Genomic DNA, 15,718 nt, shown 5'->3' with positions numbered 1-15,718 from the left:
ACATATTTAAAAGTTGTAAGAGACTTTAGAGGTCATCTTATCTAGTCCAGCTCCTTTATTTTAAAGATCAGGAAGCTGAGGCTCACATAGGATTAAAGGTCTTGCCTACAGGTACAGAGGAGGAAGAGTCAGGATAGAAGCCCAAATTCAGTAGATTTTCTACTACAGGGTGTCTCTCGACTAACCAAATTTAGTTATGTTTGTTTTCCCTCACAAAATCCTACTCTGATTGCTCATCATGATATAGAAGCGACCTTGGGTTCTCAAATGCTATGCCAAAAAGTTCATGTAAGTTCTGCCTTGCTGGAAAGGCTTAGAGCACATTTAGCCTCAGCAGCAACTAGCTTCTTCGTTGTTATTCAGAATCTGATTCAGAATAACAGATTCCATCTTGAAAGACCAGCCTAAGTATGAAATGCCTCTTCACCCCTGGGTGATTCCTTCCTTAACCACAGCAACCCATGAAAGAAACAAAATGTTTAATTGTACCTCAGTCTTGTGTGGCCCCCCTTCCATTTCCACAGTGACGTTGGGGGTCATGGGGAGCTCAGTAGGTACCAAGAATTCCAGTTCTTACACCTTCTATAAACACGAACATAATTATTGATGCTTGTAAGTATGAGATCTTTGCCTGATGACCAACAAAGCAGTTCACTGTTGGAAAAAGAGAATCACATCAATGTTGATATTCTTGCAACAAATGACACTGAAAGAAAGGAAATCAGAGCTAAGGATGACTCACAAGTTCTCCTAGAAGAGGCAAAGAGGTTTCCACAGTGCAAAAAGTGCTTGATTTGGAATCAGAGGACTTGAGTTCAAATCCTATCCAGGTAACCTCGGACAAATCACTTAAATTTTCTAGGCCTCAGTTGCCTCATCTAAAAAATTAGGAGATTTGATTACATAACCTCTAAGGTCCCTTCCAGTTCCAAATCTGAGATCTGCGATTCATACACTCAAAGGCAGCAAGAAACAATTCATGATCATCCTAGCTTACAATGATCCTGATAAACAGGATGAAAATAAAAGGTAATAATAAACTTATGCATGAAGAGCCAACATAGACAGATGAAAGAGAGAAATTTTTTTCTATTTTTTATTTTATTAGAATATTTTTCCATGGTTACATGATTCATGTTTTTTCCCTACCCCCAAATTCTCTCCCCCTTCCCCATAGCCAAAGCACAATTTCACTGGGTTTTACATGTTACATTGATCAAGATCTGTTTCTATATTATTGATAGTTGCACTAGGGTGATCGTTTAGAGCAGTGATTCCCAAAGTGGACACCACCGCCCCCGGTGGGTGCTGCAGCAATCCAGGGAAGCTGTGATGGCAACACTTTTTTTGTATTACATTCTATTCTGAGTTCAATAAATAGTTTCATAATTTCCTGGGGGCACTAAGTAATATTTTTCCTGGAAAGGGGGTTGTAAGTCAAAAAAGTTTGGGAACCACTGTTTTAGAGTCTACATCCCAAATCGTATCCCCATCAACCCATGTGTTCAAGCAGTTGTTTTTCTTCTGTGTTTCTGCTCCCATGGTTTTTCCTCTGAATGTGGATATTGTTCTTTCTCATAAATCCCTCAGAATTGTTCTGGATCACTGCATTGCTGCTAGTAGAGAAGTCCATTACATTCGATTTTACCATAGTGTATCAGTCTCTGTGTATAATGTTCTCCTGATTCTGCTCCTTTCACTTTGCATCAATTCCTGGAGGTCATTCCAGTTCACATGGAATAAGGAGAGAAATTTTAGAAAGGATTTGAAAAGATCCTCCAAGGATACATCTACTCTCTGATTCTTGGTGATCTTAGTGTTAAGGTGGGCACAGAAAATATGGCAGAAAGTTGGATGTTGGATTGCTGGATAATTTGACTCAAAAGATTTATGGATACTTAGAAGCCCTACACTTTACCTCATACTTTTCTTCCAGGAAAAAGTCTAAGAACACTGGGCAAGGTGAATGCCATATGACTTCACCAAAAAAAAAAAAAGAAATAGATTATATTTTAACAGACAGGAAATAGACAATTTCTCATGAGGCTATGCTGTCACTCCATCCACTGGTCTATATGAAGTCAAATAATCAACTAGTTAAAATAGATGTCAAAACTGACTTCAAAGTTTTTTAAGTTAAAGAGAAGACACTATATGTAATTGCAACAACTGAAGCATGAGCTGCTTAAATAAGATATCAATGTTCCCTCCCCCCCAAAAAAAATGACAAGTAGAAAAAGGCATTAAAAAAGTAAAATTACCATTTTCTGCAAAATTTTAACTGATATATGGCAGTCACTACAATGAGGAGGCCAGAATATGTCAGCAAACACTTGTTTGCCAATCACAGGCAGATGGAAGCTAAAGGCAACACAAGTTTAGAATACAAATGCATTTTTATACTACAGAAAAGAATGGGAGGTTATAAATAGAATCTTCTTATAAAACAGTAAAAACCAATACAAATAAAAAGTTTTCAGAAAGCTTGGCATTAGACCCAAATGAGGCACACTATGCCAAAATAAAACCATTCATACACAAAATGGAAAGAGAGTCTAACAAATAGATGGAAATTGAAACAGATCTGAAATCTCTTTACTTTATCAAGGACAGTAGGTCCATCACAACTGTATCCTTACACCTCTGGCTCCATTATGTTACAAACTAGGAAGTGGAAAAGGTCCTTGGCAATTAAATTGGGAAAAATATTTAAATTGACCCAAATACTTAATGAGGAAACCCATGCCTGAATCTATTTTTTCTATTTTTGAAAAAAAATGTTTATTCATGCCTTTGTTTTTTACATAATTATAGTTTTCCCCAGCATCTCTTCCTCTATCCTTCTCAGAGATCCTTCTCATATAACAAATAATATTTTAAAAAACAAAAGAAAAATAGAGACAGGAGGTCCTGGGTTCAAATATGACCTCAGACATTTCCCAGCTGTGTGACCCTGGGCAAGTCACTTGACCCCCATTGCCTACCCTTACCACTCTTCTGCCTAGGAGCCAATACACAGAAGTTAAGGGTTTAAAATTAAAAAAAAGAAAGAAAAGGGAAAGGAAAAGGAAAAGGAAAAAATAAACACAACTCATCAATGCATTGAAAAAGTGAAAAAATATGTTCAATGTACACCTGCAGAACGCCTAGCTCCACAAAGGGGTGGATTTGGGGTATCACCTCAGATCAAGTCATTCTTGATTGTGGGCTTTTGTTTTCATTTTTTCATTTATAAATTAAACTTTTTTAAACATACAAAAACTTTTATCTCCTTGGAGTTGAAAAACAGTCCAAAGGCAAGCTTTGGCCCTTGGCCCAATAGTTTTATAGCCCCTGGACTCTAGCTTCTGTGACAGTGCAGTTAGATGGTCTCTCCACTGAACTATCACATCACATGTAATTAAGATAGACAGTGACGATGGACCATGAGCTGGCCCCAGAATTTCTTATTTTTTTAAAGTAGTTCTTATTGGTGTCTTTTGATATTGCATCAATTATTTGCAGAGGGAAACCTATCCCATTTCCCACATTTTCACTGGTCAAGCTTCCTTTTTTAACAAAGGAAGACAATTGAACTAAAATAATGGATACAGTGACCAAAGCAAACAATATATAGGCTCTTCTTTCCCAGTGGTCCTTTATCTCTCAGTGATGAGAAGGGTTTCACATTTACCATCAGTCTTTTCTTTCTGTGATCTTTTAATTTATGTTGTTTTAGACATTGCACATAATGTTTTCTTGGTTCTGCTTATTTCATTCTGCATCAGTTCAAACAAATTGAGCCCGGAATTGAACAGGAGAAAGAAAGCTATTTGTATTGCATTTGGGAAATTGCTCTGTGATTTCAACAGTCCTCAGCAGCTTTCTGGCACTAAAAATCCTTCTTTTTAACATAAAAGTTCTCCCAGTGATGCTGAGTTCACAAATCTTGGAAGGCCACCATCTAAAATGAATCAGAATTGTAGGTGACCTCAAGGGTAATGGAGAGTAGCATGCTGGTTGCAAGTTAGCTGCAACATATTTCCAAAGATGATTTGAGCACAAGAAATAATATAAGGAATATCAACAGGAAAATGTTTGATGAGAAAGAGGCTGGTCAGTTATGTGGAAAGAGCTGGAGTACATCCAGAGTACAGTCATGGTGCCCATAAAAATATTTGGAGGAAGACCTTGCACTATTGTAGATCCTTCCCAGAGAACCTATGAGAGAACATGGATAAAAATCACACAGGATGAGCAGACGTGGCTGGATTGCAGTCTGCACCAATAGAAGGAATACCTCCATGGATGAGATCACAGTTCTGTTAAACTTCTGAGGGGCATGCAGCTCATTTTTGTTCATTTTGTTGTTGTTGTTTTTGAGACTGGGTCTTTTGTCCTGCCTAGGCTGGAAATACACAGCTACTCATAGTCCCAACTCCAACACTGATTGGTACAAAAGTTTTCATCTGCACCATTTCTCCAACCTGCACCAGTTCCTCTTTAGATGGCATTATGCCTTTCCACTCCTAGGGGCTCACCATATTGGTGCCAGACTTAGTGCAGACATCTGATTGGCTTAGTCCTACTGCAGCTCAGAACTGCAGAATTCAAGAGATCCACCAGCCCTACCCTTCCCAGCATTTTTTTTCAATTAAAACATGTCCTTCTTTCACTTCAAACGTTATCTGTGGAAAACACTTCTAAAGGATGAAAAAAGTGCAAATACAGCTCAAGAACCACTAATGCTATATTGTGGTATACATGAAAATAAATGCAACTCTGAGTTATTTTAAATGGACATATCACATTTATATGACGCATTACTAGACTGTTGATTCCATAGATAAGGATTTTCCAGAGATCTTAACTGCAATGCAAATTCCCAACTTAACTATAAGCTGAATTGTTGTTCTATTCTAAATATACACTATCTATAATAGTGAATAGTTAAGTCTTATTTGACTTAAGTACTGCAAGGTATACCATCACAGCTGAATATTAAAGTAGAAATATATGCAGGGTCTTCTCCTGGACATTAGATAGTCAAGGACCCCAGAAGTAGGAAATTCTACTCTTCAGAAGCTGCAGAGTCAGCATCCTTGTCCAAAGAGAGCTGGAGATGATCAGCAGAGAATATAGGTTGGCTCCTAAGTATTATGTGTTTTAAGGTTTGCAAAGTACTTTAAATGCATAATCTAATTTGATTTGTCCTGTCACCTTCCTTACCCTATTTATCACCACTGCACTCCCTTACAGAGAAGCAGAACTCCATTAATCAGTTGCTTGTTGTATTTGCTGTGTTTGGCATTTTTAAATGACATGCACTCGTTTCTTCATTTGTTAAAAAAAAATTTTTTTAACCAGACTTGCAGAGACACACATGCATGTAGAGACATAATTTCTGTACCCAAAACATCACTGGGGCAGACTAACTGGGCTACTCTCCTCACCCATGTCTCCTTCTGTCAACTCTCCTATGATGGGGACTAGTTCCATCCAGAGGGGAGGAAATCGCTAACTCTCCCCTCCCCGCAGAGTTCAGATGGCCCAGAAATGTGCTATATGGCTGGAAGCAGTTCTCATTACAACTCATTGATTGGTGTGTGTCTGCCTTTCTGCCTCTGCCGGTTTTTGCCTCCCCCTTTTGGTCCTCAGCAGCAATCACTTTGATCCTTAAAATACCAGGCTCTAGCTAGAGACACTGGGCTGGACAGGATTTTCCCCAGCTTTTTATTGAGGTTTCTGGTGCCTCCGATGGTTGTCAGGCCCAGGTGCTGCTTGGAAGTGCCCTTCTGGAATATGTGGCAGGGTCTCCATTCCCTTATGTGCTTAGGCTTGGGTTAGGAGAACTGGGCTGGGAGTTGGAGTTTCTGGGGTACCATGTGGCAGACCCACTGTACTGTTTCTTGATGACACAACCGAAGTCTATTGGCCTACACCCAAAACATGGCCAGGGCTCTCACATACTCTGACTATCCCTATCCCAAGGCAAATGCTACCTCAATAGGCTTACTAGCTGTGTGACCTTGAAGGGGTCACTTCAACTTTCTGAGCCTCAGTTTGTCCTCTATTCACACTGCAGGGTGCGCAATTCCTGGGTACCCGCTTGTCTGTGGCAGCCTCGAATTCTCCAGGGCAGGCTGGCCAAGTCTTCCCCCGCTCTCTGGGACAGGTAATAACCCCTTGATGTTTGCTCTCCCCAGATCTCTCCACTCTTTTTTTTTCTCTGTTCCATTCCATGCTGTCTATAAATCCCCTTCCCAGGCCCCTCTAAACTGCTCCCCCTAATGTCTGCTTCAAGAACCAGAGATGGGCTTAGGAGTATTTCTAATGTAAAGTAATGGAATCCTAGAGTGTCATAGCTAGAATGGGCCATAGAAGTTCAAAACTAGAAGAGATCTTAGGACTAAAGAATTGGGGATGGCTAGGTAGCAGAGTGGATCGAGTGCTAGGCCTGGGATCCAGAGGGCCTACATTCAAATCTAGCCTTCCTAATTGTGTAATTCTGGGCAAGTCACTTAATTCCAATTCCCTACCCCTTACCACTCTTCTTAGTAGTATCAATACTTAATGTCCATTCTAAAACAGAAGATAAGGGTTAAAAAAAAAAAACAAAGAATTTGAGAGCAGAAAGGGATATGGAAGTCATCTTATCTAACCTGGGGAATCATGAATTTTTAAAAAGCATTTTCATAATATTTTCAGTATAATTTGGTTTCCTTTGTAGCCCATGAATTTTATGGATTTCAAACTATTATTGTGAGGTCTATAAGGCTTCATCAAACCGCAAAGGGTTTCATGGAAGATAAAGGATTAAAAACTCCTGTTCTACTCCAACCTTTCCCATTTCACCGAGGAGGATATTAAAGCCCAAAGTGGGGAAAAGACTTGCCCAAGTTCCTGCCTTGAGTTAGTGACAGAGTTAGAACTAGGATCCAGATCTCCATGCTGTTAAGAACAGGGTTTCCCCACAGCCTTATGATAGCTGGTTTCCTATTTGGGTGGGACCTCTACCAAAGATATGAATCGCCACCCCCCCCCCATCTCCCATCTTTCCAGATGGATAGCTTTACTCCTTTGAGACTTTGAGAGCTCCTATGCAATAAAACTACAGAGAAAACTAAGACCTCCAAAGGCCAATAGCTTTCTCAAGAATACACCATGAGTTAGTGACAAAGTCAGGACTAGAGTCCAGGTCTCCTGTAACCTCTTATGAGGGCTCTTTCCCCTTTACCAAGGATGCTTCAGACATATACCGAGTCTAGGCATCTTCCCTTCTGTGCTCTCTGTCTTCCATCCTTACTGGAAAAGAAAACAAGCACTGGCACCATCTTTACTCCTGCATCCCCAGGCACTGAGTGGAAAGCAGTGGCCTGACAGCTGTTGTTTTCAGCACCTGCTTCAGGATTGAAGACTAGCTGTTAAAGAGGAAAACTCCTGAAAACAGATCCTCACCTTAAACACCCCCCAAACCCCATCTACTTTTGACATGTATTTCCTTTAATCTCCCAAGGAAGGAGAAAAAATAGAGAGATAGTTGCCAGAACAAGCTGTTTCCCATTATCTGAAGGTCACGAGAAACAAAGAGCAGGTTTTTTCCATTGGCTTTAGAATGCAGAAGTAGGAGCAGTGGAGGGGGGCAGGGGTAGGGATGAGAGTTAACTGGGAGGAAGATTTCAGCTCATCTTAAGGAAGGCCTTCAAAATGAGTTGTCCAGCAGAAGTGTGGGGATAGTAGTCCTGAATTCTCATGAGCCATTTGACAAAGTCACAGTATCCTTTGGGATGAGTTGATGAGATCGAGGCTAGTCATTCTGTGAGGAATATTTCAGCTAGAGGTAAGAAGACTTGGGGAGGTAGATGTGGTGAGCTCTCTGAACATATTTGAAGGATTGTGCTATTGAAGAGTCATTTTGGTCCTAGAGGACAGAGGCAGGAGCAATGAGTGATGATCACAAATAGGCTTTGTTTTTGAGCTCCACAGAATGAAGAATTCTTAATAATCTGAGCTTTCCAAAAGTGGAATGTGCTGCCTCCCTGAGAATAGTGAGCTATGCATCACTGGAGATTTACTTTCTTTTTTTTCTTTTTAAAGCCCTTAATTTTTGTCTTAGAATCAATACTGTGAAGTGGTTCCAAGGCAGAAGAGTGGTAAGTGCTAGGCAATGGGGGTTAATTGACTTGCCCAAGGTCACACAGCTAGGAAGTATCTGAGGTCAGATTTGAACCCAGGACCTCCCACCTAGCTCTCTGTCAACTGAGCCACCTAGCTGCCCTCACAGTAGAGATTTTCAAACAGACAATAGATGGTTATTTGTTCAAGATGTTTTATAAATAAGACAAGCTTCTGGAAGGGGTTACATTAGATGACTTTTTGTTGTTCAGTTGTCTCAGTCATACCTGACTTTTCATGACCTCATCTGGAGCTTTTTTTAGCAAAGATATTAGAGTAGTTTGCATTTTCCTTCTCCGACTCATTTTACAGATGAGGAGTTTGAGGCAGAGCTAAGTGACTTGCCAGATTTGAACTTAAAAAGATAAGTCTTCCTGATTCCAGGTTCAGCACTTTATTCACTGCACCACCTAGTTGCTCCACATTAGTTGTCTACTAGGATACTTTCTGCCTCTGATACCTTATTTCTATAATTATTTTTTTAAGATTGGGTTTAACCATCTTGCTTAGACTGGAATGCTGGGGCAATTCATGGACCTAATCCCACTATAGGATCAAGGATCATGAAAGCTTCAACCTGCCCTTTTTTCAACCTGGGCACCCTAACCCACCCTTCCCTAACTCCCTGGAGTTCACCAAATACTGGTGCCTACTTTAGTGCAGATACCTGATCAATATAGCCCATAGCAGCTCAGACCTCTGAAAGCTCCACATTCATCAGCCTCAGCCTCTCCAGCATTTGGGATTAGAGCTGTGTGTCAGTATGTCTGGCTCTAGTCTATAATCCTCTCAGTTCTACTTTCTTTGTTTCATCAGTCTGTGACATTGAATCACATAGACCCCAGAGGCTAACCCATAATGGGACCAAAAAACTATTTTAACAATATCCCTGGCACTTATGCCTGTTTAGCCATTACTAGACATTCTCCCTCAGGTATAGAGAGCCCAGGACTCCCCAAGGCTGCCCATTCAATTCCTGGACAGCTCTGAGGTTTGGGGAAAGTTGTTCCTTTTCAATCAAAAAAAAAAACAACTATTAAGTGCCTATTAGGTGCCAGGCATTGTATTAATCACTGGGATACAATTAGAAAAAAGGACAGACAGTCTCTGCCTTCAGAAGAGTTTACAATCAAAAGGAGATAATGCACAAACTAGGCAGGATGGGGAGGGGAGGGTGAGAAATGAGACACTAAAGAATGGGTATGTGGAGCTGAAACCAGGCAGAGAAACAGATACAAAGTAGAGTGAGAAAAGAGTCTAGTTTCTCCTCTCTATAAAGAAAGGTATTGGGAGGAAACTGGGAGAAGACGCTGAGAGAGGTGGGGTCAATCTGTGTTTGAGTAAGCACCAGGGTGGTAACTTTAGAAGAGATGAGCTTATCCTAGGAATTGAAACCAGGCAGGACAACAGAGACAAAGCAAAATGTGCTCAGTTGCTTCTATACAGTTTCCACCTATTGTTTCTATTTCCATTTTCTGGGTCAAAAGAACAATTCTAAACCCTCTTCCCTATGACAAATGCTCATCTAATAGCTAATAGGTTCCTTCTCTTACTCTAGCTAAACAACCTTCTTTCCTTCAACTGGTCCTCAGAGTGATTGCTAGTCTTCTCACCATCCTCATCATCTTCCTCTGGATGTCCTTCAGCTTGTCAATTTCATCTTTAAAGTAGGGCAGCCAGAACTGCCCATAATACAATCTAACCAAAGCAAAGAATTATGTTTGTGAAATTAATTTCTTTTAACCTAAGTGTAAGGCTTTACATTCATCCCTACTAAATTTCATCTTATTTGACTGAAGCCATCATTCTAGCCAATAAAAATCTTTGGATCATTACTTTAATGTAAACCAGTGTGTTAGTTCTCCTTCCAAGCTTTATATCATTTGAAAATGTGACAGTTATGCCATCTATGTCTTCAAGTCATTGACTAAAATGTTAAACAACATAAGGCCAACCATAGATCCCTAGAAACCATACAGTATATCTCCTCTCAAGTTGTCATTCATTCAATCAATCAAATCATTAGGCATTTATTAAGCACCTACTACATGCCAAAGTAATGTGCTTTCTGCTATCGATGCAATTATAAGGAATTAAATAATTCCTACTCTCAGGTAGCTACTTACATTCTAACAGGTAGGACAAATACATAAGCATATACAAAATAAGTATTTAGTAGTTTTAATAATAACCAACGTTTTCATAGCACTTTAAAAGTTTGTGAAGTTCGTTACAAATATTATTTTATTTAATCCTCATAACAACCCTGGGAGGTAGATGCTATTATTATCCTTATTTTGAAAATGAAGAATTGGAGGCAGGCAGAGGTAAAGTGACTTGCCTAGGGATTCACAGTTAGTAAATGTCCAAATTTGGGTTTGAACTGAGGTTTTCCTAATTCCATTGCACCAACTAGTAGTTAAAAATAAGGTAGTTCAGTTGGGAGGGCACTACCAGTTGGAGGGATCAGAAAAGGCTTCATGAAGAAGTTGGTGCTTGAACTTGTATCTAGAAGGAAGAAAGGGATTCTATGAAGCAAAAGAGGAGGGAATATATTCCAGGGCTACAGAAAGGTCAATGCAAAGGTTTAAAGCAATAAGAAGACCATTTTGGCTAAACCTTAGTGGGTTAGAAGGGATCTAATGTACAATAAGGTTAGAAAGATAAGTTGGTGCTGGCTTGTTAAGGGTATTAAAAGCTAAACAGAGTAAGAGAAATTTGATTCTGGGGCAATTTATTGGTTAAAGGAGTAACATGATCAGCTCTCCATTTAGGAAAATTCATTTTAGCTGTGTGGAAGATGGACTGAAGTGGAGAGATATTTGAGGTAGAGACCAATTAGGAGATTGTTGCAACCATCTAGGCAAGAGATGATGAGTGTTTGCACTGGATAAATAATGTAAATGGAAAGCAAGGGTTGGAAGTGAGAGATGTTGTGGAGATAGAAGTGGCAAAATTTGACAATTGATTGGCTATTTGGGAGTAAGAAAGAGTGTTGAATCAAGGATAATGTCAAGATTATAAATCCAAAAGGATGAAAAGTATTTCTGGATATCTAGATTGAAATGTCCACAACTGATCAGTTATATGGGACTGAAGCTCAGGGGAAAGACTGTACATACCTGTGTAGATCAAAGAATCATTGGAATAGGGATGACAGTTAAACCCCTCAGAGCTGAATTGAGAGAGAGAGAGAGAGAGACAGAGAGAGAGAGAGAGAGAGGGAGGGAGAGAGAAGGGGAGGAGTAGAGAAAGGTGGAGAGAGAGAAGGACCCAAGACAAAGCTTTGGAAAAGACCAGTAGTTAGGGAACATGATGTGGATGAGAGCCAGCAAAGGAGACTAAAAGAGAATAGACAGAGTAAGCTGAGAACCAGAAAGAAGTAATATCATGAAAAACTAGGAAAAAAGAAAGTTTCCAGCAGAAGAGGATAATCAATAGTGTCAAATGCACTAGATAGGCCCAAGGGAAAAAAGGACTAAGATCAGATTATCAGGCTGATCCATATGACTGCTCTTTGTATGTCCCTTTTTGTTGTTGTTCAGTCATTTCAGTCATGTTTGACTCTTTGTGGCCCCCATTTGGGATTTTCTTGGCAAAGATACTGGAGTGGTTTGCCATTCCCTTCTCCAGCTCATTTTACAGATAAGAAAACTGAGACAAAGAGGGTTAAGTGACTTGCCCAGGGTCACACATCTGGTAAGTGTCTGAGGCTGGGTTTGAACTCAAGAAGATGAGTCTTTCTGATTCCCAGACCAGTGCTCTCTCTACTGCACCATTTAGCTTGCCCCATCTCCCTTTTTTTTAAATTGTCTCCATAATGACATTATTATATGCTTTACAATTTTCTCCTTTGTCCAAAAAGATAGCAGAGATACAAGGTGTCATAATAGAGTGCTATGACTGGAGTCAGAAAGACCTGAGTTTGAATCCAGCCTCAGACACTTATTAGTTATGTGACCATGGGCAAGTCAGTTAACCTCTGTCTGCCTCAATTTTCTCCACTATATAGTTAAAATAATAGTAATAACACCTGTCTCCCAGGGTTATTATGAGGATTATTTATAAAATGCTTAACACAGTGCCTGGCACATAGTGGGTATTTAATTACTGTTTATCAGATTATTGGATTATATTGTTATCTGAATTCCTTATTTATTGCCTCCTCCTACCCAAGTGATAGTATCATTTATGTTTCTCTTCTTGATCTTCATCCAATATTCTCCACCATGCTTCCTCTCTCTGCTTCCTAGATTTCCTCTCAACTCCATTGTCTTCGTATACAGTACTATCATTCTCCCCTCCTTGAAAAAAACAGACTTTTTAAATATATAAATTCCGTTCCTTTTAAGTAAAGTATAACTTTCTAGGACCATATTTCAGTCACATTTTTCTTTTTCTACCTTGTTTGACACCTTTGTTGGGCAAGTCTAGACCTGCAAGAAACTGGAGAAACCTCACCACCAAAGCAGATAAACTACTGTCCTACAGCTAAGAGCCTTAGTAGGTTGCTTGGAGGCAATGAGGGTCACCTAAGTTAGCACATACGGGATTCACTAGAACTTGAACTTGGGTCTTCTTCACTCAGAAACTGAATCTCTACTCATTACGTTATGCTACAATGACAACTTTGAGGTCAAGTTTGTTTGCCTCGGTTAGGTTCTCTGATGCTTATTTCCCATTCATTATAGTTGTGTTGAGAAATATCCGAATCTATGGGTTTTATCACTGGTTCACTTCTTGGATTTTTGTCTCCTATGAAATTGTTGCTCATCTCTATTGAGATTCTTCTTCCTATGGCAGAGCTCCTAGTCTTTATAATATCTAGCTTGGAAAACAGACACAGACAGTTTCTATCCTCTTCTTCCCTCTTTTTAGTTTGAAACCTTCTTAATAAGATTTTCAAGACTATAGGCAAGTGCATTTTTTACCACCCCTCATTAGGTTCACTCCTTCCCTGGCCAGGAGCCCATCATTCCTACATTTTAAACATTTCTGTTTCAGAGATCTGAATTTTCTTCTCAGCCAGTCTTCTCTTTAGCCAGCTGTTCCTTTCCAACATCTACCTTTCTCTTCCAAATCCCCTACCTTAAACTGGCTATAGAGGAAAAAAGAACCACCACTTTTTCTTTTCATATATATGAACATTTTTTAACATTTGTTTTCTAAAATCATAACTTCCAGATTCTTTCCTTCCCTCTTTCCCCTCTCTTCTCCCTGATACAATATGCAGTTTGAGCTCAGTTATACATGTGTTTGCATGCAAAACGTGTTTCCACATTGGACATGTTGTAAAAGGAGACATATGAAACAAAGAAAAAAAACACAACGAGAAAATAAAGGGAAAAATAATATGTCTCAATCTGCATTCAGACTCCATCAGGTCTTTCTAGGGAGGTGGATTGCCTTCACTTTTTTCAATGAGGATTTCATCAACCCTAGCAATGCCGCCTAGGTTCTTCCTGGCAATCTCATTTGTCCCCACATGAATCATCAAAAGTAGGTAGTTGTCATCATTTTTGACAAGTCCTTGGGAGGCTTTCCATCACATCCTCGATATGTAGGTCCTAGAAATACAGTGGATCTCTTTATTGTTAATGTCAAATTGACAAATAGCTGCCTTGGTACCCCTCAGCAGGAAGTCACCAACCATCATGACTTTTTTCTTTCTCTTTCCCTGTGTTACCAGTAGATACACATTTCATCATACCTTGGAATACAAGATGTTACATCTTCCTCAAAGAGACTAACACCCCTCCCCATTCCTCCTCCTTACTCAGGCTCTGTCCCCCCATCACTTTATAAGAACATTATTTCCATTACTTAACTTCAAGTATTTGGTTATCTTTTTTTCTTCCCTTTCTCCTCCTCATCACATTCTTCTACCCTCTCACTTCCTGATGTAGGTCAGCATTCTGTTCAGATCCTTTTTCTTCGTAGTTTTTCCCTTGATGCCTTTCTTTCATTTCTACCCCCCTAGGAATACTTTGTTCTCCGTCTTGGGGGTTCTGCTGTTAGAATAGACAAAGGAAGCTTTGGAAAGGATTTCTACTTCCCTGGAGGCAGTTACCAACTCAACAGCTCCTTCGATTATTATTTTACCATGGATTATTATTCGACCATGAAAAACCCTTCCAGAATTCTAGGAGAGGCACAAAACCAGAAAGGAATCTACCTGTCATTCTTTAAAATGGTTCAAAATAATTGGAGACCTGGAACAGCAGAAAGATCTAATGGGAAGCCTTGGTCTTATATGATATTCCAGATGTGTTCATAAATGCCTCCTAATTAGGCCCTAATTCAGCAAGACTGTGTCTAACATGCAGAAATTGAATACAAATTCATTTGTTTGCTCTCCAGCTTTTGCTTGCATCTAATAAATGACTACAAGTCTACCACTTTCAATTAAAATATTAATCACTGGAATTTGATACCAGAAAGAATGTTCTCCATTTGTAGCAGTAGCATAATTGTTTTCCTAAGTCCAGACAGATGGTAAAAAGCCCAACTAACCGTTCTTTTTAGTTATCAGCATGTGTCTTAATAATAATTACATTACTCTATGAAATAGGTAGGAAAAATATTTATCCCCATTTTACAGATGAGGAAACTGAAGTTGAGAGAAAGGAAATGATTTACACAAGGTTACCCAGATAGGAAACAGAAGAGTTGAGACTTGAACTTGGGTTTTCTGACACAGCATCAGAATGGAATTCAGGAGATCCAAACTCTAGTCTCAGCCCTGCCATATTGACAAGATTTGTCAGGTGCTAGGACTGAAGATACAAATACAGGGAATGAAATAATCCTTCTAGGATTCAGTTTCCTCATTTTCATTAGACAACTGCTAAGATCTAGGCAGCTAGGTGGGGCCCCTGGAGAGAATACCAAACCTGGAGTCAGGAAAACCTGATTTCAAAGCTTGCTTCAGACATTTACTAGTTGCCTATCCTCAGGTAAGTCACTTAACCCTGTTTGCCTCAGTTTTCCCATCTGTAAAATGAGCTGGAGAAAGATATAGAACACCACTCCAGTTTCTTTGTCAAGAAAACCCCTATGGGGTCAGGAAGAATTGGACATGACTAAAATGATTGAATGACAAAGTCCTTTCAGTCGTAAGGTTCTTACTTAAATAAGTGCTCTTACTCTGAAGCTACTCTTAATAGTGCTTGGCAAAGTCATTACATCAGTCATTTACTGTCCTCTACCTTCTACTTTAAAAACCTTCCATGCCCTCTGATAGAAAGTCTAGCTCTGCATTGAAGGACTGGTGATGGGCGGGAGTCAGTACACCTGCTGGGATAATCTCCATGAAGAAAGGACTCTAAATCTCAGACTCTCCCTCCATGGGCTTCCTAACTTATCTTCTTCCCCTTCAAAAAGATTCCAGGTTTCCCACCTTCCCCCCCCCATTGAGATTCCCAGGCTCCTCTTCCTTACCTTCCATGGGATTCCTGCCTTCCCTCCCACTCCCCTCTTTTCTTTCTGGGGGATTTCACACTTCTTCCCTCTGCAGGATTCAACTCTAAGGGGGGAATGCTTGATGAAAATTCCATTTAACACT

The 15,718-nt window shown here is 39.8% G+C and overlaps 1 protein-coding gene across 1 annotated transcript in view; it reads left to right on the top strand.

Moving 5' to 3' along the window:
• Window positions 1-618: 618 nt before the first annotated feature.
• Window positions 619-15,718, top strand: part of BEGAIN (brain enriched guanylate kinase associated) — a 111,733-nt gene continuing 96,633 nt past the window's right edge. The window contains exons 1-2 of the mRNA XM_044659904.1: window positions 619-767; window positions 6,065-6,154. Coding sequence (XP_044515839.1) covers window positions 619-767; window positions 6,065-6,154 — 239 coding nt within the window. The remainder of the gene's footprint in view (window positions 768-6,064; window positions 6,155-15,718) is intronic.

Source organism: Gracilinanus agilis, chromosome 2 (assembly GCF_016433145.1).
Source record: "Gracilinanus agilis isolate LMUSP501 chromosome 2, AgileGrace, whole genome shotgun sequence".
NCBI classification, from domain to species: Eukaryota; Metazoa; Chordata; class Mammalia; order Didelphimorphia; family Didelphidae; genus Gracilinanus; species Gracilinanus agilis.
The sequence above is the reverse complement of the archived record's forward strand: the minus strand, read 5'-3'. Positions and strand labels throughout refer to the sequence as shown.